Raw genomic sequence first — 25,116 nt, 5'->3', positions numbered from 1 at the left:
GGTGTGTGGAAAGATTTCTCATACTGTGTCAGCTTCCTTTCCTGTTTCCCTCATTAGTTATCCATGCTCATCAGGCCCCTGAACTAGCTTCTATCTTTTTCACTCAGGGCAGATGATATTTGTTCCCCACTTTACAGAGATAATATGTCTCTTGAGGGAGAACGTCCCTTAACTTTACCACCCCTCTCCTCCTGGCCCCAAACCAGAAACTGTCTGTACCTCTTCTTGCCATTTTCTTCAATATTAGAGATAGAGATATTCACTTTCCTCTTCAAACTTATCCCTTGATCTTCAGTCTTGTTTCCATCTCTCTGTATATTTAGCAGGATTTTGCCAATTTTGCTCTATTTTGACCACAGTTGGAATGCTGGTTTCAGCGGTCAGGGTGAAAATATTTGCTCCCAAACAAGATAGCTGCACTGGGTATTATTGGTTGCTACTCAGCATCCATTCCTCTTCCTACCTTACCCCAAGGCTAAAAAATAACTATCTCAGACTCCCTTGCAGCTAGGATTCTGGATACAATGTGGGTTCTGATACCTTCTCAGTTCTGCCAATGAGATGCCTTTGCACAAGGTTGAAAGGCTTCAGTTAGGCAGAGGCTCTCTTCCCAGGGCTTGGTGGCTGACAGGGAGATCCAAAGACACATTTGTGGCTTCTGTACTACATTCTGTACTCACAGCTTTGTGGATGACAGACTCTAGCAGCAGCCGTATCTCCTGAAACTGGATTTGGATCATCACCACTGTGCTATGACCTTGACAGCCATTAGTCTAATGGAAGCCCCCTGACTTCCACTTCTGTAGTCATCAATTTTGTAGGCACCTGATACTACTCTTCTGCTTGAGATCGCTTCAGTGGTTTCTTTCCTACTCTGAAGCAATAGCTATAACACTGCACCTCCTGTGTGCTAGGCTCAGCACTGTTTTACATGGTTAAATTCCTGTAACCCTCAAAACAACCCTATTAGGTATTCAGTATTGATATCCCCATCTTACAAGTGAAGAAAGGTACAGTGATTGAACAATATACTAGTGTGTGTGGAGCAGGGATTTGAAACCCTGGTCTGTCTGCCTCTTGGATCCATGTTCTTTCTACTGCATTGCCTCTTCTACACATGACACTTGCCAAGTTGGCCTCTACCTTAGCCATCTACTCTCCTGAAGTCACTGATGAGCTCTTATTAACAAATGCAGGGAGGACTTTTCAATATTCATCTTGACTTCTCTTCAGTATCTGACCCTTTGTTATTCAGTTGCTAAATCGTCTCAACTCTTTGTAACCCTGTGAACTGCAGCATGCCAGGCTTCCCTATCCTTCATTATCTCCTGGAGTGTGCTCACACTCATGTCCATTGAGTTAGTGATTCTGTCTAACCACCTCATCCTCTGTCATCCCCTTCTCCTCCTGCCTTCAGTCTTTCCCAGCATCAGAGTCTTTTCCAGTGAGTCAGCCCTTCACATCAGGTGGCCAAAGTATTGGAGCTTCAGCTTCAGCATCAGTCCTTCCAATGAATACGCAGGGTTGATTTCCTTTAGGATTGACTGGTTGGATCTCCTTGAAGTCCAAGGGGCTTTCAAGAGTCTTCACCAGCACCACAATTCAAAAGCATCAATTCTTTGGCGCTCAGCCTTCTTTATGGTCCAACTCTCACATCCATACGTGACCACTGGAAAAACCATAGCTTTCACTATATTGACCTTTGTCCCTTGCCTCCTTGTTAAATCTCTACTTCCTTGGCTTTCATGATCCCAACTTTCCTGGCATTATTCAGTCTTTCTGACCACCCCACAGTCTCCTTTGCTGGATCTGTCTCCTGCCTGCCCCATGAATGTTGCTGATCCTTAATGCTCTTTTCCTCTTCTCTTTCTTTCTATTGCCTCTTCCTGGACAATCTTGTCTATTCCTATAACTTCATTTATCAAAGTACAGATGACTCCCTTGTCCATATTTTTCCATCCTGACCTTTCTCCTGAGCTCCAGACCCGTGGAGGCAGCTACCTTGTGGACATTTCAGTTTGGATGTCCTACAGCACCTCAGAGTCAGTGTGTCCCAAACTGGACCCCTCATTTGTAGTCCCAGATCTGCTCTTCCAGTGTTTCCTATCCCAATAAATGGCATCCCTGGCCACTTAGTTGCCCCAACCAGAAAAATAGGCATTATCCTTCATTCCTTTCTCTCCCTCAACCCTGTATAAACGTATACATTAACCCTTTATACATATAGTCATCAAGTCTTACCATTTTTAACTCTGCAGTAGCCCCTGAATTTCTCTCCATCCTCCTTTGCCTATTTCTGGTGCTTGTCATCTCTCCCTCAGATTCATGCATCTCTTTGCCTCTTGTAGTCTGGCCTCTTTGGTGCCAGTAGAATGATTATCTAAAAGATCTGACTATGTCACTGACCTGTTTAAAAATGTAGTGTCTTGCTACTACCACACTCAGTAAATTTTGATCTCCTTGAATTTCTCTTAAGTCCCAAATATGCCATTTGTCCTGTCTAGAATCCCTTTCCCATCCCTGTACATCAAACAACTTTGTTCTTTTTCCATTTAGACTCAGGTCAAGTATCTGTATGAACTCATGATCTCCAAAACACATGTGCATATATATCTCTGCATGTGTATGTGTCCATTTATGTACATGTACTGTGTATGTTTATATGTATTAGGATTGCCAGATAAAATACAAGATGCCCAGTTAAATTGGACTTTCAGCTGTACATCAAATAATGTTTTGGTATATAGCAGTTCCCAAATTTTGAATAGAATATATTTATACTAATTTTTTCAATGTTTACCTGAAATCCAAATATGACTGGGTATCCTGAATTTTTATTTGCTAAGGCTGACAGCTTTGGTATGTATGTGCATATACATGTACATCTAAATGCATACATTTCCTAGGAGAAGTGACATCTTAATACAATGAACACACCTAGTGCCCATAACTTGGTTTCTACACACTATACTCTGCACTGAAAGGAAGAAGGGCTTCTTGGAGAAATGGCTGATTCTACTTCTGAGGCAGGAAAGGTACAAGATGAGCCTGGAACATCTTGTTCTGCCAGAAAGTGATGCTCAGAAATATGAGAGGGGCATGTGAGAAAGACCCAGGTGTGAACTTGAAGAGGTTCCTACTGGCCAAACCAGGGAAAATTTGAGCACCAAAATACAGTAATGAATTAGAAAACACTGGAAAAAGTAGAAATCTATGAGTCTATACCGATAAATAAGTAGGGAGAAAAGGAAGGTTCTTGTTTATAATACCATGAGTATTGACTGGTAAACGAGAAAGGAACTCTGGAGTTGGAAATTCCCCGTTTTGCAGCCATTGTAGTAAAGACCGATTCAGGCCAAAATTACCATTGGATGCTAAACATAGAGGGAAACTTTGATGATGAGCAAATTACTTGCATGGTCTTAAAGTGTTTCCCCCAAAGAGTGCTTACTAGTTGCAAGGTAGGAAATAGTAACTCTAGATAGAATGGGGATATTGGACAGCACCTGAAGTGAGGGATCACAGTTTACATCAACAATGAGAGGCCAGTGACCATCACTTGCCTCCAAATAGGACACCCGAGAAGAACACATCAGGTATGTAGTTTTCCATCCAAAAAGTGTAACCTGATTTTAACCATGGGGAAATATCAGACAAACTCAAAATAAGGAACAATCTTAGGGATTTCCCTCGTGGTTCAGTGGTTAAGACTGCGCCTCCACTGCAGGGGATACAAGTTCCATCCCTGGTTGGGGCACTAAGATCCCACATGCCACAGAGTCAAAAAAAGAAAAAGAAAAAGCAAGCAAACAAAAGAATTTAAGGAGCTCAGAGAGCTGTTTTTCTCTGCCAGGTGAGCACAAATGCTCTTCTATATTGGGCTTCAGCATGTGCTGTTAGGCCAGTATACCAACATCTTTTTCTCACATGAGGCCCTCTGTGAGCTGACTCCTCCTGCCTGCTCCCCAGAACCCTTTATTTGTCTTCACACGTTTGCTTTTACACAATTCGCTCTATCTCTTGGGCCCTCCTTTCCTCCATGTGGTCCCTCTCCCCCAACATCCCCTAAGGCTCGATCTGTGCCACATGTCCTGGAAAGCCTTTCCTGAAACCCACCTTCCCCTGCTTGTCCTAGTTACATGTCCTTCCCATGTATCCCTTGTAACACTGATTCTGACCTATCTTGCAGCATTCATGGTGGGCTTTCAACGTTTGCACACATGTGATGCAAAATTCTGTAAGCTACTTGACAGCAGAGACTGGGTCATATCCATTGCATGCAAAGCACAGAACCAACTCACTGTTGGATGGGTGGGTGGATGGATAAAAAACCAAATCTTTGGGACTTCCCTGGTGGTCCAGTGGTTAAGACTTCACTTTCCAATGCAGGGGGTGCAGGTTCAATCCTTGGTTGGGGAGCTAAGATCCCACATGCCTTGTGACCAGAAAAAGAAAACATAAAACAAGCAATATTGTAACGAATTCCATAAAGACTTTGAAATGGTCCACATTAAAAAAAATCTTTCAAAAAATACACATCTTTAACTCATAGTAACAAGAAATGTGAATCAGATTGAAGATGTGCTAAAGGTTTCATGTGGGATTTTAAGAAATGGTAACCCATTCCAGTATTCTTGCCTGGAAAATTCCATGGACAGAGGAGCTTGGCAGGCTAGAGCCCATGACGTCAAAGAGATGGACACGACTGAGCATGCATGCATACACACACGCAATTACCATCAGAGAGGTACAGAAGATAAGTTTAGTGACCAAAATTACTGGGCTTTAAATGGAGTTACATTAGCAGGGAAAATGTGATGGATAACTCAATGGAACTCCAGGAATGAAGAATGGAAAGCAGCTATATATTTAAATGGTTTTCTTGAGAGTTGCTGATTGCCTCTTGGGGTTACTCAGAGGAGTGTGGTATGGAAGGAGGGGGCTTTATTATTATTATTATTATTATTAATTTTATTGAAGTACAGGCTTACCTGAAAGCTCAGTTGGTAAAGAATCTGCCCACAATGCAGGAGACTCTGGTTCAATTTCTGGGTTGGGAAGATCCTCTGGAGAAGGGATAGGCTACCCGCTCCAGTATTCTTGGGCTTCCCTTGTGGCTCAGCTGGTAAAGAATCCACCTGCAATGTGGGAGACCTGGGTTCAATCCCTGGGTTGGGACGATCCCCTGGAGAAGGGAAAGGCTACTCACTCCAGTATTCTTGGGCTTCCCTTGTGGCTGAGCTGGTAAAGAATCCACCTGCAATGTGGGAGACCTAGGTTCAATCCCTGGGTTGAGAAGATCCCCTGGAGAAGGGAAAGGCTACTCACTCCTGTATTCTGGCCTGGAGAATTCCACGGACTGTATAGTTCATGGGGTCACAAAGAGTCGGACATGACTGAATGACTTTCACTTCACAGTTGATTTACAGTGTTGTGATAGTCTCTGGTATACAGCAAAGTGTTTCAGTTATACATACATATGCATATTCTTTTTCATGTTCTTTGCCATTACAGTTTATCACAGGATATTGACTATATTAATACATCCCTGTGCTACATTTATTTTGGAAGGGGGAAGTTTATATGCTGACATACTTTATATTGGGAACCAATGATTAAAAAAAAAAATCTTCCTAAATATCCTGAGTGTCAGGAAGCATTTAACAAGAGGCTTCCTGTGTGCTGTTTTGGATCTGTCAGGAACCCTCTGGCCCTTATTAATTCCTGAATATTTAGGAATTAAGAGGAGATGCACGCCTTTCCCGGGGCTGAGGAATCCAGGCATTTCTCATTACGGTGATGAGTACCCTCTTCCTTTTTATGAGCCATACGGTAAAAGGTGATTGTTTGCAACTCTCTCTTTGATAGGGGCCATCTTATGTTTTGTAAGTCTGGAATTTTAATCTTTGTCTTTGCTGAGAATAACCACCTTGTAAGACAGTATATATGCCCACGTCATGTTGATTAAAACACCTTTGCTCCATCAGAGCTTTGGTCCCCGTGTCTGTCTTTCTTTCGTTCTATTCTTTCTGTCTTTCTCTCTCTCTCTATTTCTGACTGATTCCTTGGAGCGCGGAGGCCCGCTGAGCTCACTTTCTTGCCCGGGCTTCTAAGACCCTCTGGAGAAGGCGCACTGTGCCTTCACCCACTCGAGAGGGCGCCTGGTGCCTACGTGCAGCAGCGCGAGCCCTAAGAACAGGACTCTATTGGCTTGCCACGTAAACCAGGGGGTATCAGCCTCTTTCTCTCTCTTACTCTCCGGACCACCAGGTTCCGGTCCATTAAAGGACCAACACTGAGGATGGAACCTGGAACTGCTTAAGGCTACTGTAAAGTTTGGCAACCTCAGCCTCTGATTGTTAATCATTTTTGACAATGAAACTATAGGAAAGTCTTTGCTACACACAGACCTGCTCTAGTATTCGGTATATGTTCTTGTTCTAGCCTTGCCTATTTTTTTTTGTTGTTGCTTTCACTTTGCTTCAAATTGGGTGTGGTCTTTGGTCTACTACATGGCAAGGCCTTTCATGTGTACCTGGGCTGCCATTCACCTTGGTCTCGGAAGTTTCATTTTAAGGTGCCATCCTGTCTGCCTATGCCACTGGGTGCAGGCTGGTGTGCTGGGGACCAACGGGGACCCCCTTTGGTGCTCTTTATAGGATGATCTGTTCCAGAGAACAGACTCTGCTGGGGGTTTTCTGAGAATGGTCTCATCAAATCCTCATCAACTTTGCAAAGCAGGTATTTTTAGCATCTCCTCACTTTACAGATGAGGATACCGAGGCCCAGAGGAGATGAAATGAATTGTCTGTGGTGATAATGTTGGAAAAACAGTGGAGCGTGGATTAAGACTGTCTCTGTCTGACTCCAGACTTAACCACTGCACTACACTGAGGATTTCCGGTGTTTTTTTTTTAAGAGATGTGCTTCACAGAGCAAAAGAAAAATAATGAAACTCATGTTCCCTGTCTGTGTCTCCAAAGTATTTCAGACTGCTCTAAAGGCTTAAGGCAGTGTGACTTCTAACAGTGCGGTCAGGCCCTCTGCTGCTGCTGCTAAGTCATTTCAATCGTGTCCGACTCTGTGCAGCCCCATAGACGGCAGCCCACCAGGTTCCCCCGTCCCTGGGATTCTCCAGGCAAGAACACTGGAGTGGGTTGCCATTTCCTTCTCCAATGCACGAAAGTGAAAAGTGAAAGTGAAGTCGCTCAGTCGTGTCCGACTCTTAGCAACCCCATGGACTGCGGCCCACCAGGCTCCTCCATCCATGGGATTTTCAAGGCAAGAGTACTGGAGTGGGGTGCCATTGCCTTCTCCCTGGAAACAGTCAAATGCAACACAAAATGTGTTCCCTCCTGGAGACCAGGAATCTATATGTTGTTTTTTTTTTAACTGGGGCCCCTGTATTGATAACTTGCCAGGGCACACTGTTCGTATTTGTAGACATTTGCTTCTTATCAAGGAACTCAGACAGTCCTATTTATACTTTATTTTCTCTTTATCTGAAAATAAAAATCACTGATCATTTCAAGCATTCCTGTCCCCACTTGTTAGCGGGAATGCAAAGTGATAATTTACAAAAATAAATTTAGTTTGATAATTTATGATCAGAATTTTATTAATATAGGTAGATCAGAAATGGACCCAAGTCCTCGTCATTTACTGGAACAACTTTGAAAATATTACATGAATTTTGTAACCAACATCATGGACTATCTTGCCAATGATCATGTACTATTTTGCAAAATATAATAAAAATATATTACCTGTTTTTATCAACAGTATAATTTTCAGTCATTCTCTCCTCCCTGAGTATATTTTCAGCCTATAAATATTTTTGATGTCATGAAGGTTTCTACAGTATGGCAAATTCTTGCTTTCACCAACACACAGAATTATTTCATGGACTCCTGGGTTGGAAGCAGCTGCATGCACTAATTCACTGATTCCTTCCCACACAAAGAATAAAGAACCAATTCTGTGCCAGACCCTTGGTAGATGCCAAAGTTACTGTCATAGAAAAAGTCTTCCTTACTGTCACAGAAAAAGTCTTGGTCCTGAAGCAGCTCCCAACATAGGAGGAAACACCTTAACCTTGTAAGTGCTGTGAGCCTCAGTGCAGGGGACAGTGGGGAGGGAAATGGGGCCCAAGCAGAGAAAATTGCACTCCCATTTCCTAAGGCAGGAAAGCATTTGTAGCCTTGCTCAGAGGAGCTGAGGATTGGCACTTACTCTGGGACAGGCATTGGCAGAATAAAAAAATCAGTTCATTATTTTTGGTCTTTATTCTAAGGTTATTAAGAAGGAGCGGGGTGTGAGACTTCCCTGGTGGTCCAGTGGCTAAGACTTGGCACTCCCAATACAGGGGGCTGGGTTCAATCCCTGGTCAGGGAACTAGATCCCACATGCTGGAACTAAGAGTTCAAATGCCAACACTAAAGATCCTGTACGCTACAACTAAGACCAGGCATAGACAAATAAATTAATATTTTTTTAAAAAGGGAGGGGAGTGGTGGACATCAGGATTGTATTTAAGAATTCGCTCTGACTGCTGAATGATGGATGAGAAGGATGAATGGATGAGAGGGAGCAGGCGTGGAGGCAGGGAGTCTAGGAGGCTGTTGTAACTTCCAGAAGACAGACAGTAGGACTTCAGACTAGGATCCTGGCAGTAGAGATAAAAAGTAGATTAAGAGCTATTTAAGAAATAAGGTTGACGTGTTGTGTTGGGGGGACGGGATGTGGGGTTGAGGGAAGTGAGGGGTCAGGCCTGGTTGGTGGCTCTGGAAGCAGACTGGGTAAGGCTGTCCTGAGTGGAATGGGCAACACTGAAAGTGGGTCCCGTCGTGCAGGGGAAAGATCAAGGGCTCCATATGGATACCTTGGATTTGACCCCTTGGCCCACCATTTGGAAATGTGAGCAGAGGGGACACACTCTAGGGGGCAGGTCAGGACTAAAGGCATGACATTAGTAGCCTGAAGGGGGTCATTCAAGCCCTGAGCTGGGAGAAATGACCCCCTGTGAACAGGTAGAACAGGAGGAGAACAGGAGGGGACGGGCCTTGGAGTTCTTGGCAAGGGTAAGGCTGACCTCAGGTGGAAGCCATCTGAGGGGTTGAAGGCACTTGGATTGTGAGGCTGACACTTAGGAGAAAGTTCTGGGCTGGGGCTATGGGAGGTGGCATTTAGAGGACAGTAGGAAGCACAGCAGCAGAAGAGATAGCCTAGAAATTTTGAAGTTCTGTGTGTACAGCATTCCTTCTGATAACAGATTTTATTAGCCACTCGGTTCCTAGAGGTAGAGATAGCCTGGAACATCATGATTTCCAAAGAAGAAGAAGGCGGGGCGAAGTGCAGGGATAAGGTTTCATTCAGAGGATGTGAGTGTAGAAAGGCCTGGACATGAATTACCTTCTAATGACCCTCTTGCCCACCCAAGGCTGTGCTTCACAGTGGGTTCTCAGCAACCGTGAGAGAGGCAGTCATGGCCGGTGTATTGTCTTCTCTTGGGACTGGGCCAAGCCTTCCCGTCAGCAAGATGGGGGCCTGGCTCACCTGTGAGAAGATCATGACCAGGGTCTTCTTGCTGCCACAGCTGCTGCCCCTCTTTCTTCAAGTCTCCCATGTGAGAGTGACACTGTAGAAGGGTCTTCACTCCGGAGGACAAGATAGCACTGTGGATATATCTCTGAACCCACAATGTCACCCAGGGTCAGACCAAAGTTCTCTTGTTGGAGAAAGTACACAACCCAGCAAGTTTGTCTAGCAACTCTTCAGCCTCATGTTAGAAATTCATGCTCTAAGGCCTTCTGAGTCACTCAGCCAAGAAGGGATTGTGTTGTCCAGAGGACCAAAGAGCAGGACCAGCAGCCAAGAACTGTACTGACCTCTCCTCAGCCTCATTCTTATTGCTACAGTAATATTTTTCTGCTTGTATTTGCCAGAGGAAGGGCCCTCTACTGGTCAGGAAGATGAAGCCACTCTGGGTTTCTTGTGTGAAAACCCCCTCAATTGGAGGTGACAAGACCGAGAGAGGCAAATGCTTCCCCTCGGTTGGTCCCCACTCCATGTCCTCTTACCTAAGGTGGAACCACTTTGACAACTATTAAAAAGATAAGCAACTGCTTCTCATTTAAGCTTCACTTAGCTGTGACTAATCTAGAAGAAAACCCAGCCTCTTTTCAATCTCCTGCAACATTTCCAGAACAAGCTTCTCACTGGCTAAGCTCCCCTGTCATCCATCAGAGGCTATCACAACCCTCCAGGGAGTGTACTGTCACCAAGATATTTTGTGGTGCCACAAGCTTCAGAACCAAGTTTCTGAAAACACCACACTCTTCCTCTCCCCCAAACCTGCACCCTCCCAACCTGGCCTGGGGCTTCAGATGCTAAGTAACAACAATCATGTTAAGAGATCTTTATTATTCAAAAAATAAATAAGATAATCACAAGTTCATTCTGGAAACAATGAGGACTACAGGTAGATACAATAGGTTTCCTTTAAATACAGTCATTTCTCAGGGAGGAGTGTGCAGCCTCAGAGCTGATGTCTCTTCCCCCCCACCCCCCACCCCATCAACAGTAGTGGAGACAGGAACAGGGTTGAAATAAGATACTTGATGAGCAACAGCCTGACTCAGTGTGTGTGTGTGTGTGTGTGTGTGTGTAGGAGAGAAAGAGAGGATGAGAATGAGTGTCAGGGTGGCTGGTGGGGGCAGGGTTTTGGTTCTCTACTGCCTTATACTTCCTAAAGTCTGCCCCACCTCCACCAGGGCCCCGGGGACCCAGAATCCACCATGATTTAATGTGAGCTGAAGCTCCCCATTTCCCTTTGGCATCTTCACTGAGAAATCAAATATATCCTCCACTGAAAGACACTGCATGCAAAGAAACAAAACTAAACTTGGCTAATTTTCTGCTGTTTACTCAGAATTCGAGCTGTGCATAATGGTGTCTTTTCACAGGACTCTGAATGTCTGTGTCAGTGGAGTTGCTGCTTCAGAATATAAGCTCTTATGGATCAGGGCCTGTTGAGGTTTCCCCTGCCCAGTAATTTACTCATTGCAGCCCTACATGCCTTGGGATGTATAATAAATAGTTCTCCGTCAGGAGGATACTAGGGTTATAAATAGGCAGTTCAACGGGGGAGTGGTCTTAACTGCTTTCCTGGATTGTGAAGACCACCAACATCAGCCCAGCCGCAGCCTGCCGGCTTACACCGTTCAGAGTTTGAGTAAGCCAAATGATGTGAAGCCGGTCCCGTGGCTCACTTGACTTGGATCAGTCACGTTGACAAACACCGAAGCACCCGGTTGCAATTCAAAGACTCCTCCCAAGTGAATGGATTGCTGCCCGCATGGTTTGGAAGAACTGTGGGTGTTTGCAGCTCTCAGTAAGATTCTCTCTGATCCACTTGGGGACTTCAGGCAGAGGCTGGCTATAAATGGAGCTTGACTCAAAGTTTCCCGATTGGAACAGAAGGTGACTTGGGTGTAGATGTAATAGAGTCCTTGTCTTTTCACGGCCAGCTGTTTCCCGTTTTCGAGGGTTACCAGGTTGGTGCTTAGGGTGTAGTATCCTTTGGGGGCCCACTGGAGAACTGTAATGGAGAAGGGGGAAAGCCGTGGTGAGGTTGTGCATATGTGATTCAGATTCTCACAGACAATAAAGTTCCATACTGGATACTGACTTCGTACAGGAAGGCAAGTTTGCGGCGTCAGGGAGTCTAAAGGACCCCTCCAGCCTTCAGAGACAATGGAGGAGCCACGGCTGACCATTCAGCCTGGCCTGCACTGTTGGACGGAGCTGGGTTCCAATCCAGATCTTATTCAAGCTTGGGCAAGTCAATCTCCCTGAGACTCTCTGTGCAGACTAACTCAAGTAACAGCACAGGGAGTTTCCTTCTCCCCTTAAAAGCTCTTAAAGCCAATTGACCCTTGAACTTCAGACAGTGCGAATGATTTAAAAAATCCCATGTCATAAATCATGCGTGCCAAAATGCTAAAAGCCTTGCTAATATCAACTTTCATATCTTGCTTTCCTTGAATTTTCTAAAATCGAAGACTTGCTGATCTCTCTCACTCAGCCGCAGCATAGAGCAAAGACAAGACCCCCATTTCTTCCTACCTGATTGGGCTCTTGTAAACCTAGTCTGCCTCCCACAGCAACGACTAAAATTAGGCAAGGAAGTATGAAAATAAACCTGTCATTTCACTGTGTGTTTTGATCTCCCATTGTAGTGGGCGCCACCAACTTGAAAGTGCCTGTATTCTTGTGGCTAAGCCAGAGTACCCACCAACAATGTGCCATTTTCTCGGCTGAGATGTTGAGTGGGTTCAAAGTAGTGTGTGCAGCCGATTTCAAATCTCAGCTCCCACAGAGAGCGAGGCTGCGGGGGGTGGGGGTGGGGAGAACTGAAAGTACTGATGCATTTGCTTCCTTGAGCTGTTTCTTTTTCACTCCTGCTTGGTGGTCTTAGGCCTATCAGTGTACAAGACGCCACCTGTTGAGATTCACCCTTTTATAATCAGGAAAGGCATCCTGAAATACCTGACATTGCTTGGGCCTCCAGACCACTCTAGAAAGTCTTCATTATGATGTGTTCAATTTTAGACTATCTGATTGAGAAAACACGGGCAGTTTCCCTATCTTTCTGTCCACAAGGTTTATTGTTATCAAGTCCTTACCTAATTTTTGTCCTTGCTGTAAGAGGTAGGTCAGGATTAGAACAGCATGACCAAGTAGGTCTGAGAAGTTTGTGGCTGGGGTGGGGTAAGAAATGTGACTCTCTTCTCATCTGATCCTCTGCAAACCTACCGGGTTGAAGACTGTCAACTACACTAGGGTCAAGAGCCATCATGGACCTTCTGGCAGAACGTGGGAGCACCGTGACATCTATCCAAGTCAAGCTATTCTTCTAAGAGGTGTCTCTGTGGCTGGCATCCATCCAATCCGGATGAGAGGGTATCATGTGGATGACCACCCTGAACATGTCAATATGGTTGTGATATTCTCCCCTAAGTGTATTTTCTGAGAAAGGGGTACTGGCAGAATTACGAAATATTGTGGGAGTAAGTGTTATTCAAAAAGGGCTTTATGTTACTCTTCTGACAGCTACAGGGAAGTCAGTTAAGGAATGACACTTTAGATTTGTACAATGCTTGACAGAATAACTTTCTTCCATATTAGCTGATTTGATTCTCAGAGTCACCTCGTGAAGTGAGAGAGGAAACTGCTGCGAGGGAAACGGACTTGCCCAAGGTCACCCAACAAGTGGCAGTCATGGTTCTTAAACCTCAGTGTTCAAAACCTTTCTATCCAGCACTCCTACTCCTGTACCATGATCCGGGATAACCACCTATGTGTTACGCCCACTGAGAAGCCCGAGCCGCCTCAGAGATGAGGCTGTGTCTCCTTTCCTCTCTCTCGGTTTCTATCTGTTTCTCTGTGTCTCACACATGTGCATATACACATGTACACACACACACACACACACACTGCTTAGAACTCCGTTCCAGAGCACTGTGCTGAAGTTTTCAGACTGCTTTAATGCTCTTGGCATGCACTTATGTAGATGGGAGATTTTATGCTAGTGTGTACATTTCCATCCGTTTATCAGATGGGCCACATTCTCCAATGCCAGTTAGTATGAGGTACAGATTTGGGAAAAAAGATCTGAGGGCTAGAATCATGGCAGAACGTATATGGAAAGATAAATCATTCAGAGTTGAAAAGATTCCAGTATGTCGTCTATTGTTACTTCATTGGAAAATCTAACGTACCGGCACATATTGATCTGTGCAGAATGATTTTACCTTTAATTTCCCTAAGGTTGGCCCCAAAGAGGTGGGGGTTAATCATACAGGGGTTGGAAGATGGCAGGAAATACCCCTTGAGGCCCATTTACACACAGTGAAGAGGGGCCATCTCTTCTATGTTGTCAGCATAATGGTCCCTCCACCCAGTAATTCATCATTCAGAATCAACTACAGAGCAAGAACCTAATGAGAACATCGGGATTGCTTTCCACTGCCTTTTGTTCCTCCAAGTCCCATCTGTGCATTTGAGCCCACTTTGAAGACAAAGGCAAGTGCATGAGACGTGTCTGGGGAGCTTTGTAAATTGGGCCCCAAAGGAAGAGAGGAGCCTAATCATTAGGCTGCCTGACTCTAGCCTCCTGGCCTGCCCCTCACTCAGGTGACTGACGCGCAGATGCTTTGGACTTACCAGAGGTTGTTTTACTACTGGCCTCACTGATGACATGTGCCGCTATTTGAGGCTCCTGATCACCTGAAATGAAACCAAAGGCCAACTGTCAGGACAAAGAAACACGAAACTGGCCACCAAACAATTTGGTCTAGTTCTGCAGCTGGGTCATAGAGACTGTACTTAAACAGGTTATGTGAAAGGAGGGGTAAGATGGCCTGAAATCCCTCCCACAGAGGGCAAAGTCTGTTTCCAAAATCTGAACAATTGAATTGATTATTTCCACTGAGCCCAATTCTTCCAAGAGTAGTTCAGTACTTGACTTCGCTTTACAAAGATTGACACAGGCTAAAGAAAAATGATCCTCTTTAAACACATTTTGAATCTTGCTTTTAAGAAAGCTCCCATCCATTGGTCATCTTAGTGAGCCCCAAGGTCATGTCTACACACTTAGCTAGTAAGATGCTTACGGTGTCTGATTTGGTCAAGCACTGGCCACAGTATATCTACCTCCAACCGTTGCTCATGGAAAAGACTTGCTCCTTAATTAGCTGTGCTGATCTTTTAAGTGCAGACATGATGTGGAAGTTCCTTTTTTTTCCAGTAATGAGCTTGGAGTTGGACACCTTGTAGGTGTCCTATAAATACTGAGTCAAGTTGTGTGACCTAAATGACCAGTTTTGTTAAGTATATCATTTTCTCAAAGGCTGCTAGGCAGCACCCACATGAACTGGTTCCTCAAGTTTCATGGCAATTAACAGACAATTTGGTACCACTCAACGTATTTTACAGTCATTCTGAAAGCAGAGCCTTCATGGAAATCAGGCAACCCCTTGCATTCAGACCAACAGTTAAAGCAAGCTCTTTGCCTCAGAGAACAGTATATGTATCTCTATATGTATGAATGCATTTCTTTGTGTATATTAAGTTTGTACAAGCCATACCATCTTTACACTGACTTTGTGATATAGTAGTCTAACAACACCCATTTACCAACACTTCATTTCTCCCATACTCAGCTGCTCAGGTCACCCCAGGAATTATTATATTGGTTTCTAACAGGCAAAGGGAAGTCAGTGTGTCCAGGAAAGAACAGGAAAAATCCTGGAAAGGGGGAACAGTGGAAGACACTAAGGAGGTTTATCCTGGAGAAGAAAAGGCTCAGGGGCCATGATTGTCATTTTCAACATCTGGACAGCTGCTGTGTAGAAGAGGAATTATATACTTTGCTTAGTATGGCCCCAAAGATCAGAAGTCAATTCAGTGAATAAATTACAAGAACAAATTTCAACTCCAGAGAAGAAAAGACTTTTCTTGAGTATATAGTAACCTTCTTTTAATTATTAGAGTCATTCAAAGATGGCCCAGGCTGCTTTATGAGCTAGAAGGTGTCTAGACATGTTTGTTCAGAGGGAAGACGGTTAGTGCTAGTGTAAAGGAGATTCAGGACCTGGGGATGGTGAGAGATTTGAGGACTGTCAAGAGGTCCCTTCAACTTTGGGATGTTTGAGATGCTCGGACATCAAGAACAGAGCAAAGAACAAGGCTGTCATACTGAATCACTTCTTGATCCCTGAGGTTCTACTGGCTGTGGTTCCCCATGAAAAACTGTTATCATTGAGTGATGAATGACACCACTACCAAATGCTGACTGTCTGGTCATCTTATCCTCCGTAGATGTCACTAGGCTGCATGGTTGCTATAAGGTGTTGAAAATAATACAATTTCTTCATACTTGGTATTGTCAGCACTAAAGGAGCACAGCCTTCCGTGTAAATATGTCCACACAAATCCTTTCCAAGTAACAGGCACCAAGGAAGGTGTTGATTTCGCAGCTGTGTTCCTGCTTTATTTCCAGGGCTAAAGGTTCCCTGATTCAACTTGGCGTTGTTCAATACAGTCAGCCTAAAGTTTCCTTTTTGCTTTTAAGTATTCATAGAAATGGTAAAGAGCAACCTACCTTTGTGCATTTCAAAGTTTTTTTCTTTCTTCTTTACTTCTTTGTTTTGCATTATATCCTAAAATAAGAATCATAGCGAAAGGTCATTTTGACAGGAACTCTGGCGGGGGTCTTTAGAGGGAGGTTGCATGCATTTGACATCTGTCACTACTCTGTTGTCTGTTTCTGGTGAGGATTATCGTATAGACTCTGATCCTGTCAATAATTCCATCCTACTGTAATTCAGAGCCCAGGGCTTTGACAGATGAGCTGACAGCCCAGAAAGCCCAGGGGTAGACCTGGAAACAGAATTTGGGCTCTGTTACTGTGCCAGGCCAGAGGTTGCCATCCTGACCCCTCCTATGACCCCAACCTCCCCAGCTTTGAGAGACATCGACAAATAATGCTGAATGGGGAGCTGATTCTTCCTTGGGAACTGGTAGATAGAATATTACTAAACATAAAACATGGTGTGTATCTATTAGAATAAAATTAGTCTGAAACCTCTTAGGAAATGGAAGTAGTAAGTTTGACACTGGGAAGAAATCCCAGACCCTGAAAAGACCCTCAGACATTTTTTTATTTTGTTGTCCATTTCAATGGGCTGAAGAGATTCTCTTGTTGTTTGTTGCCTCATGTGGCCTGTTCTTATTTAAAATAATCTATGTAGAAGAAACCTAAGTAATCTGTCACTGCAGCTGAGATTCCAAGGCAAACACAGTACTTCTTAAGGGGTTGCTTCTCACTAGCAACTGCAGGATGGTTAGAGGCCCTTACGAAAGCTAGCACAGAGTGTCATCTACACAGGTTGGAAGGTAGTAAAGGCTGCTGTTGCCATTTTAAAGATACTGAATAAAAGGCCTGGTGGGCTTAACTGGCAGGCATGAGGTCACCCAAGGAGTCTGAGGCTGAAGCCGAGAGTAGAAACTATGAGATCACACTCTGAGGCAGGGCTTAACCCACACCATCAGCCTGTGCTCTGAGCACAAAGGAGAACAGCAATAATATTTTCACATCTTTGGATAATCAAAGGCTTGTGGTCCTTCCCGTTACTGGAGTCAATTTTCCACAGCACCCTTCCTTTTTGTTCCTCCCTCAAAAGGAATTAAAAGTGTTGTTACTACTGAGGGGCTCAGGTGTCAGATGTGAGAGTATATGTCATGGAGCCTAATGGGCAGCCTGCGCCTCAAAATGCTTGCACGGGGCTCAGAGCTTCAACTTTCCACTTGAGCTCAAGGGTGGTGGCGTGAAAGTGCGGCGACAGGAAAATGTTTGTAAGATAATAAGCCAACAAAAGAGTATTTCGTGTCTTTTCAAAAGATGGAGTGTGATGATCGAAGTCGAGATACTTTTAGACTAGGTGGTTGCCCTGGTGTCAGGGCTTGGCCAACATGAAAATGTGAAGTCAGCAAAGTTTGTCTTTTACGCGTCCGGCCTTGCCTTTCTGTGAACTTTCCCCCAGCCACACGCCCCAGAGCCTTCCCCCTCCTCTTGCTTCACTCCCCACCTCAACTGACAGACTTTTTAAAGTTGATTTTAGAAAATCTGGAAGGAGTTATTTTTCTCTTAGTGGGAACTCATTTGGCAGGGATGGATAGGTTGATCTTTAACTCGAAAAGGAGATGCTCTGACCTTATCGAAGACATCGTGGGCATTGACCAGCAGACAATCATGGAACTGATCATTCTAGCAGGCGGTTGGGCAGGGAGGAAGATTTAATGTGAAATTATACTAGTTAAAATGCCGCCTCCATTTACCTAATGTCAACCATGAATCCCATCTTCTGCCCAGAGTGACAGCTCGGTTCTACCTGCCTCAGGAAGTAATTAGTTCTTTGTCACTAGAGGTGTTCCAACAGAGATGGAGGGACTGCTGGGTAGAGACTGTGGGGAGAAGCAGCAGCTCTGGGTTGATAATTGGATCTGATGATTTTGAACATCGCTTCCTGAGATTCCAACTTTGGGTTGCTCTGGAGTAGTCAGATTGTGACCCAGAAAGAAAGCCTGTTAACATTAGCTAAGAATATAAATGATCCAATTTGGGGTTATTTTGCTGTTGGCCTGTTGGGTTAAAAAAAAAAAGTCCAAAATATTTTGTTTTAGAATGAGAAGTTTCATGGCATGGATATTGGAGTGGGGTCAGTCATTGGAAGAGGAGAGGGAGCTGGAGTATTTTGGTTCTGACTGTCGTGGGCATTGACTCGGACTCTACCCTGCAGCAGTGGAGGCAAGAGGCTTCCTCTATTTCACAGAAGGCACTCTGGTGGACATGCCTGAGAAGGTCTGCCTTTTCAGAATATGAAACTTGGGAGCTGCCACTTTTTTCATGCAAGTATAAGCGGAGAGACAAAACTGACTTTTTCCTTGCTTTTCTCCTGGTAGCTGATTTGGGAAGCTTTGCATATCTGACCGGAAATACAGCCATGAGATATTGGCAATACAACTATAAAACTCTCAGTAAGAGGGAGGGAAGAAACCAACAATCATTCTCAATGCCTTTGGGGGAACTGGAGGCTGATCCCAGAATTATAGAATGTTGAAGCTGGTAGTGCCTGGTGGAACATCTCAACCCTCTCATTGGATAACTGAGAAAAATGAGGCCCAGAGAGGTGAAGTCATTTGCTCAAGATCACACAGCCAAGCACATTTAATATGCTAAGCATTTATCTCCAAGTGGATTTAATCACATTTAAATTTGCAACACCTTCCAATATTCTGTAATACTGGCCAGAAGCCTCAAGGAACCAGGGAAACTCAAATCATTTCCAAGCCTCGCATGTAAAGAGTTAGGAGTCTTCCTCTAAAACCTGCATTCCTGTGGAGAACCTAAAAGCCAGCCACAGATTTGAGCTGCATTCTGATTCCCATAGGTGACTCAGGAATAAGCTCCCAGAGTCCTCACTACTGGATTAAATGACATACCAGGGACAGTATAGGAGGACAGGAAAAAGCTCAGAAATAAGATCTCAGGCCCTTCCACTCCTGGGTTAAATTACACATTATCTGTATGTGAGAACTCCTGTTGGTTTCTCTAGATACCCACCCAACTGGCACAGCACTGTCCTCAGCCTGGATGTGGCCTCCTGCTCACAACCCCCAAGTCCCCGGAGGGCCCAAGGTGTGTTTAACTCTGTTCTGAGGGGGAAACAGGCACAAAGATTTCTAGATGCTGTTCTGGAGAAAGAGCTCCTAGACCCCTTGTCTACGACGATGAGATTAATATTGTAGGCACATCCTCAGTAAACTGTCCCAAAACTCTTGCTTTAGGCACCCATCATAGGTCACTGATGGAGAAGGAAGTGGCAACCCACTCCAGTATTTCACTTGGGAAATCCCATGGACAGAGGAGCCTGGTGTGCTACAGCCCATAGGGTCACAGAGTCAGACACAGCTTAGCGACTAAACACAACAACATGAACCACTGCAGTGACTTAATGCTGGGCACCAGTCTGTTGGGCAAGACAACTTTAAACTCTCTCTGCCTCGGGTCTTGATTGGCCCTAGAGCAGACTGGCTCCATGAGCAGGTGGTATTCTATGGAGTCTGGTTCGAGTGGCACTGAGACAGTCCATCACCCATTGCCCACACCTCTCCTCACAGTAAAACGAAAAGATCTTACTTACATGGTACCTGAAATTCCATCATGAGAGAAGCAAAGCGTTCCTTCCCATGTTAAGAGTCTATCAGTGTTCAGAAGTCCCCATCACCCCCATTGAAGGTAAACCCTTAACTGGTGGCCTGCCAACACTGCAGTGGCCCGTGTTTATCACTTCCCTGGGAAATGAGGACCAGACCCTGGGTCCTCAGTGGGAAGGCACCAAGATTTGGATGGAAAGGTAAGAAAATGCAAAAAGCAAGTGTCGTGGACTTCATCCTTTCCCCCCGAGCCATCTGCCTGTCTGAGCTCACGTGCGTGTGTGAATGTGCCCAGGAGAGTGTGTATTTTCTCCAGAGAGAGCCTTTTTTGTTCTTCTTAAGGGCATTCCTATGAGCGAGCACACTTTAAACTTTCCTTTCCCTTTTAACCATTGAGTTTTGGCTTCTTTTTTGCTTTTTTATACACACACCCATATACACGTTTGTACATATGTATGTCTACCTGTATCTATAGTATATACCCGACACATGTTTAAACTTTTACATGGTTAGGTTTTAGTTGCCCAACCTAGCAGGTTCCCCCCTCCAAAACTTTTCAATGATCTTTTTCGCAACGACTGAGGTCCTTACCTTGACCAATTCTTCAAACCGGCTTCTAATTTCCTCACAGTTCAGTAAGGATAAGGACCCCTCTCCTTTATTGCATCTCTGTATCGTTTTCATGAACACAAAATCTTCATGAAGATTCCTTTCGTCTTCTATCTATTTTTGAAATGACAGGGACATGAGAAATTGTAATTCTGAAGAAGGCAGCTAATGGTCTGCCTCTACAATCACTTCCATAGCCTCAGCAACACAAGAGGGCTTTGCAAATATAAATGAGGAATGATGACACATTAGTACACTGGACTGGGGCTTCCCAGGTGGCTCAATGATAAAGAATCTGCCTCCCAATGCAGGAGACTCAGGTTCAGTCCCTGGGTGGGAAAGATCCCTTGGAAAAGGAAATGACAACCCACTCCAGTATTCTTAATGGAAAAATCCCATGGACAGAGGAGCCTGACAGGCTACAGTCCATGGGTCGCAAAGAGTCAGACACTACTTAGCGACTAAGCAATGATACTGAATTAGTGATATTTAGTATTAGCAGTTTAAAAAAATCTACAAAAGCCAGCAAAGAGAATATGATGTTGCCTGAAACACTAGGTAGAAATCATAGCCATTGTAACGAAATTTCTTCACAAAGTGTACGTTTTTTCATGTATATTAGCAGCGACGTTCTTTAATGGTCATATTTCCCATTGCTTCAATAATGATAGGTCATTATAAACATATTCTATAAAATAGTTTTCTCGTGAGCTAATTTGCCCACTTAGTTTTAACATTTGTGATCCAGTGCTTTATAAAAAGAAGGGGATTTGCAATGCGTCTCAATTACTCAAACTCTAATTACATCTCTCTCTTTTTAACTTTAGTATCTGCAAAAAGCATTTACATTTTTAAAGAAATCACCTTTCATTCCCAAAGTTGAGATATTTTATTTTCTGATGTCCTGCAATAATTAAATGTATGGAAGTCACTTGGCTAATCAACGAATTCTGTGACATTTTCTTGTATTCAGATTACAGTTTTAGATTCAAAACAAGGTCCAGTTAGCCAGCGGCTTTCACTGTCATTAAGAGAACACCCAAGTGCCAGGGTAAATTTGAGTCTCTGTGTGTGTATGTGTTAGTCGCTCAGTCATGTCCGACTCTTTGTGACCCCATGGACTGTAGCCCACCAGGCTCCTCTCTCCATGGAATTCTCCAGGCAAGAATACTGGAGTGGGTTGCCATTCCCTTCTCCAGGGGATCTTCCCCACACAGGGATCTACCCAGGTCAGTATTTCCCCTGTTGAGGCTAGGGGAAATATTTGATTGGCAGGGCATTTGATTAGCAGAGCCCACCAGCCCATGAACAAACAACCAGACACAGAATCCGACTCTTTTCTAAGCAGTGAAACCTAAAATTTGTAGTAACCCAGTGAATTGCCTCAATTCTGCCTGCCCCACCGTATCCTGATAGAAAATCCTATGGTCATAATTCAAGGTTGGTGGCTCAATAAAGACCCCTCGCACATCCCTGAGAAAACACAGTCTCCAGATGCTGTGCTTCCACAATTCCCACATCCAGACCAGACAAATAATTGATAAAATTTCTCCTTTTCATCCATGATTGATAATTTGTCAACACAGCCAATAATGCTCATCAGTGGAGATGGGTAAACACATGGAAACAGAATAAATCCTAATGGCAACTTTTTCTTAAGAATGCAGAGCAACCTACTAACTTACTCCACTCTTTTGTTCTGTAAGTCTGGCTATTTAAGAATGCACAACATCTCAGAGGGAAACTGAGCAGCTTACAACTAAAATCAGCATTTGAGAATTATACAGAGACCACCACTTCCACTATAAGTTGCAAATTGGGGACTTCTTTATGTCTATGTTAACCTGAAGCACTAAGAATTTTCAGGTCAAATTGATGCTTTCCTTCTCTTGTTGAAAATTTAGAAGAAAAACAGTTGTCTCCATCAGAAAAAAAATAGTTTACTTTTTAAGCAAAACATTAGCAAAACATTATAGTTAATGTCTCCACAATGCTTATTTTGTGCCTGGTTCTGGTCTTAGCTTGAATTTAATATATGAGGTGAGTACCATTATCATCCCCATTTCTCAGATGTGGAAACTGAGGCATAGAAATGTAAAATAACTTGTCCGGGGATCGGAAAACGAGTAGGGGATTGAGTCAAGATTTGAACCCAGCAATCTGACTCCAGAGTCAAGGGTCTTGACCAGAGAAAAGAATAGAATATCTCACTAACTAGACCACAACCACTATGCCACGAGACCATTTATCTATTTGGGTTCTTAACATTGTCCATTATTTGGGTAGCACTAAATCCAACCAACCCACACATCAATAAAAACCGTAAATTTAGTTAATGAAGACCCATGGTTCATCTTACCTTGTCCAATCTTCTGTGAAGATACACAGCAAAAAGCGCTGACCCAATCATCTGGGTGATAAGAAAAACTGTAAGTAAATACATAAAAATTTTCATACTGACAGGTGGTCCAGTGGCCACAGAGCGGGGAGAAGGTTGACTGTATGTTTCGATCATGCTGCGTTAGAGTTGAAATGATGTCTTCTGACTGAGAAGGTGGCAGAGGCAGCATGAGAAGACTGTCAAAGTGGCCACCTTACTCAGGATTAGTTAAGAGCACACAATCGTCGCAGCCCACACTTCCTGGAAAATGTGCTTCGCAGTCTTCTCTCCCAGCAAAAAAGTTACGTAAAGGTTTTTTTTTTTTTTTTAACCTAACCATATCATTCACTTCCAGGCTTTCCCTTTCATTAGTAAAGAAGAAATAAGTTTCTTCTTCCATATATTCATTCTTGCCTTGAAATGTCATAGACTCCTTAACAGACAATGGCAGTATTTTCCTATCACTGTCTAACGTATGGGGTTCACCAGTTTCAAGGAAAGTGACAGATGAATCCACCAGCAATAGGCTTATTTCAATTTCAATCTTACTAATATAAAGCGGGAACCTGGTAGATGGAGAAAGAAAGAAACACCAACAAAAGTTTGGATTGATTTTATGACTGGCTTGCTGCTGGCTCCTTAAGATTTCTTTCATCTTTAAACCCAACAAAATCCCTGTGGCATTTCAAGTCAAGTCTACACGGCATAAAGCAAAAAGGAGTGCTAACAATTAGTAAAAAAAATTTAACTGGAAAGAAAATACACTTTCTTTCCAAGTGTATTCAAGAAAAATACACTTCTTAATGAGAACCTACTGTATAGCACAGGGAAGCCTATTCAGTGCTCTGTGGTGACCTAAAGGGAAGAAAACCCAAAAAGCATTTTATATATATATATATATATATATATATATATATATATACATACATACACACACACACACTGTGTGTGTGTGTCTGTACACTTTGCTGTACAACAGAAACTAGCACAGTATCATAAGGCAACTATACACCAATAAAAAGAAAAAGAAAAGAAAAATACACTTCTCCAAGGCCAAGAGAAGTAGAGTCTTGTATAATTCAGGCCCAAATTCTGGAATTGAGGTTAAAGTAGGAATATTAGGTTGATTTAGCCAAGTTGCCTGTCTACACTGTTCCAATTCATCAAATAATTGTTGATGCTGATCTGTCTATTTGGAATAGGGAAACTAGGCTGCAGTTAAGAGACCTGAATTCTAGACCTTGGGGTACCAATGAATTGCTGTGAACCTCCAGCAAATCTACTCTCCCTCTACAGATCTCAGTTCCCTCATACACAAAGGGGCAATTGTACCTTCTTTGCCTGTCCTCTAGGTTGTTGAGAAATCAAGTAAAGATGTGCCTGAAAGATCTTTGAAACAAGCAATAGCAAAACACTCTCACCTTAAGTTTTCTGGTGTTTGTTTAAGCTATGAGGAGTTTTCCAAATGATTGCCAACTCCTTGCATACTAGTAAACAGCAAACAAACAACAATAGCTTCAAAAACACCCAATGTTTTGACAGTGATTTGAATTATTGAAGTGTGTAGAATTACCCATTTCTGAATGGCTTTTGATGGTCTTATCAGATTGCCTTTGAAACAAAAACAGCTATGGAAATCCCTACCCCACATCCCAACTTTTTCTAGAACCATGATAAGATTGCTTTTGTGATTCCTATAAAATTGTTTTGACAGACAAATAGGAAATGTAACAAACTCCTCTGCTAGGCATGCTATCTGCATAGTTACCACCTGCTCTCTTCCCCTCCCACGCCCCAGCATCCTGTCCTGGGCCCAGATCTCACTACATCTGCCAAGTAGGTGGCTTCAATGCATGTGATAAACTTTGATCAGTCAAATCAGAGGCTTCGGTTCTTAGACAAGGAACCTTAGTTCCACTAAAGGAAAATTATCACGAGAGCTAAAAGGGGCTCGAGGACATCTCCAAGGCCAGTTTCATGCGATGACAGCATGCCAGGGTTGCAAGGATCCTGTGACCATCTGTTCAGCCAAGCTCCGAGGGAGAGGTCGCAGGAGGGACCACAGAGATGCCGACAGTGGCACGTTTGGTCCTGGGACAAACTTCAGGAGAAAATTGTTTTCCCATCTCCCTGCCTACACTTCCTGACTTCTGCTCATAACATTCCCCTGAAACTGCTTCCACTATTCTCAACACAATGGTTTGAGTTGAATACTTTGTAGGGTTAATTTTTAGTGACCTTTCCAGTAGTCTGTTGACCTATTTTTTTGTTGACATCCTTCTGAAATCTCTTCCCTCTTGCCTCTTACTATCCTTCTCCGTGTGCTTCCTTTTCCCCTTGTACCCCTT

At 43.7% G+C, this 25,116-nt stretch overlaps 1 protein-coding gene across 1 annotated transcript; it reads right to left on the bottom strand.

The window, feature by feature from the left end:
- Positions 1–10,647: 10,647 nt before the first annotated feature.
- On the bottom strand, positions 10,648–23,194 carry CD40LG (CD40 ligand). Its single transcript, XM_043897867.1, has 5 exons — positions 22,748–23,194; positions 20,371–20,502; positions 16,166–16,223; positions 14,227–14,289; positions 10,648–11,599 (listed from the first exon to the last, which is right to left on the bottom strand). Exons 1-5 carry the CDS (start codon positions 22,901–22,903, stop codon positions 11,223–11,225), a joined length of 786 nt encoding a protein of 261 aa, XP_043753802.1. The 5' UTR covers positions 22,904–23,194; the 3' UTR covers positions 10,648–11,222.
- Between the last annotated feature and the right edge of the window lie 1,922 nt (positions 23,195–25,116).

This window comes from Cervus elaphus, chromosome X, assembly GCF_910594005.1.
Source record: "Cervus elaphus chromosome X, mCerEla1.1, whole genome shotgun sequence".
NCBI classification, from domain to species: domain Eukaryota; kingdom Metazoa; phylum Chordata; class Mammalia; order Artiodactyla; family Cervidae; genus Cervus; species Cervus elaphus.
The sequence above is the reverse complement of the archived record's forward strand: the minus strand, read 5'-3'. Positions and strand labels throughout refer to the sequence as shown.

Excerpts from the sequence above, each read along its gene's own strand:
- CD40LG (XM_043897867.1), bottom strand. The coding sequence starts at position 22,903 with ATGATCGAAACATACAGTCAACCTTCTCCCCGCTCTGTGGCCACTGGA. Across the intron at positions 16,224-20,370 it reads GGTTTGAAGAATTGGTCAAG|GATATAATGCAAAACAAAGA; the intron begins GTAAGGACCTCA and ends TTCTTATTTTAG. Across the intron at positions 14,290-16,165 it reads AAACTTTGAAATGCACAAAG|GTGATCAGGAGCCTCAAATA; the intron begins GTAGGTTGCTCT and ends GTTTCATTTCAG.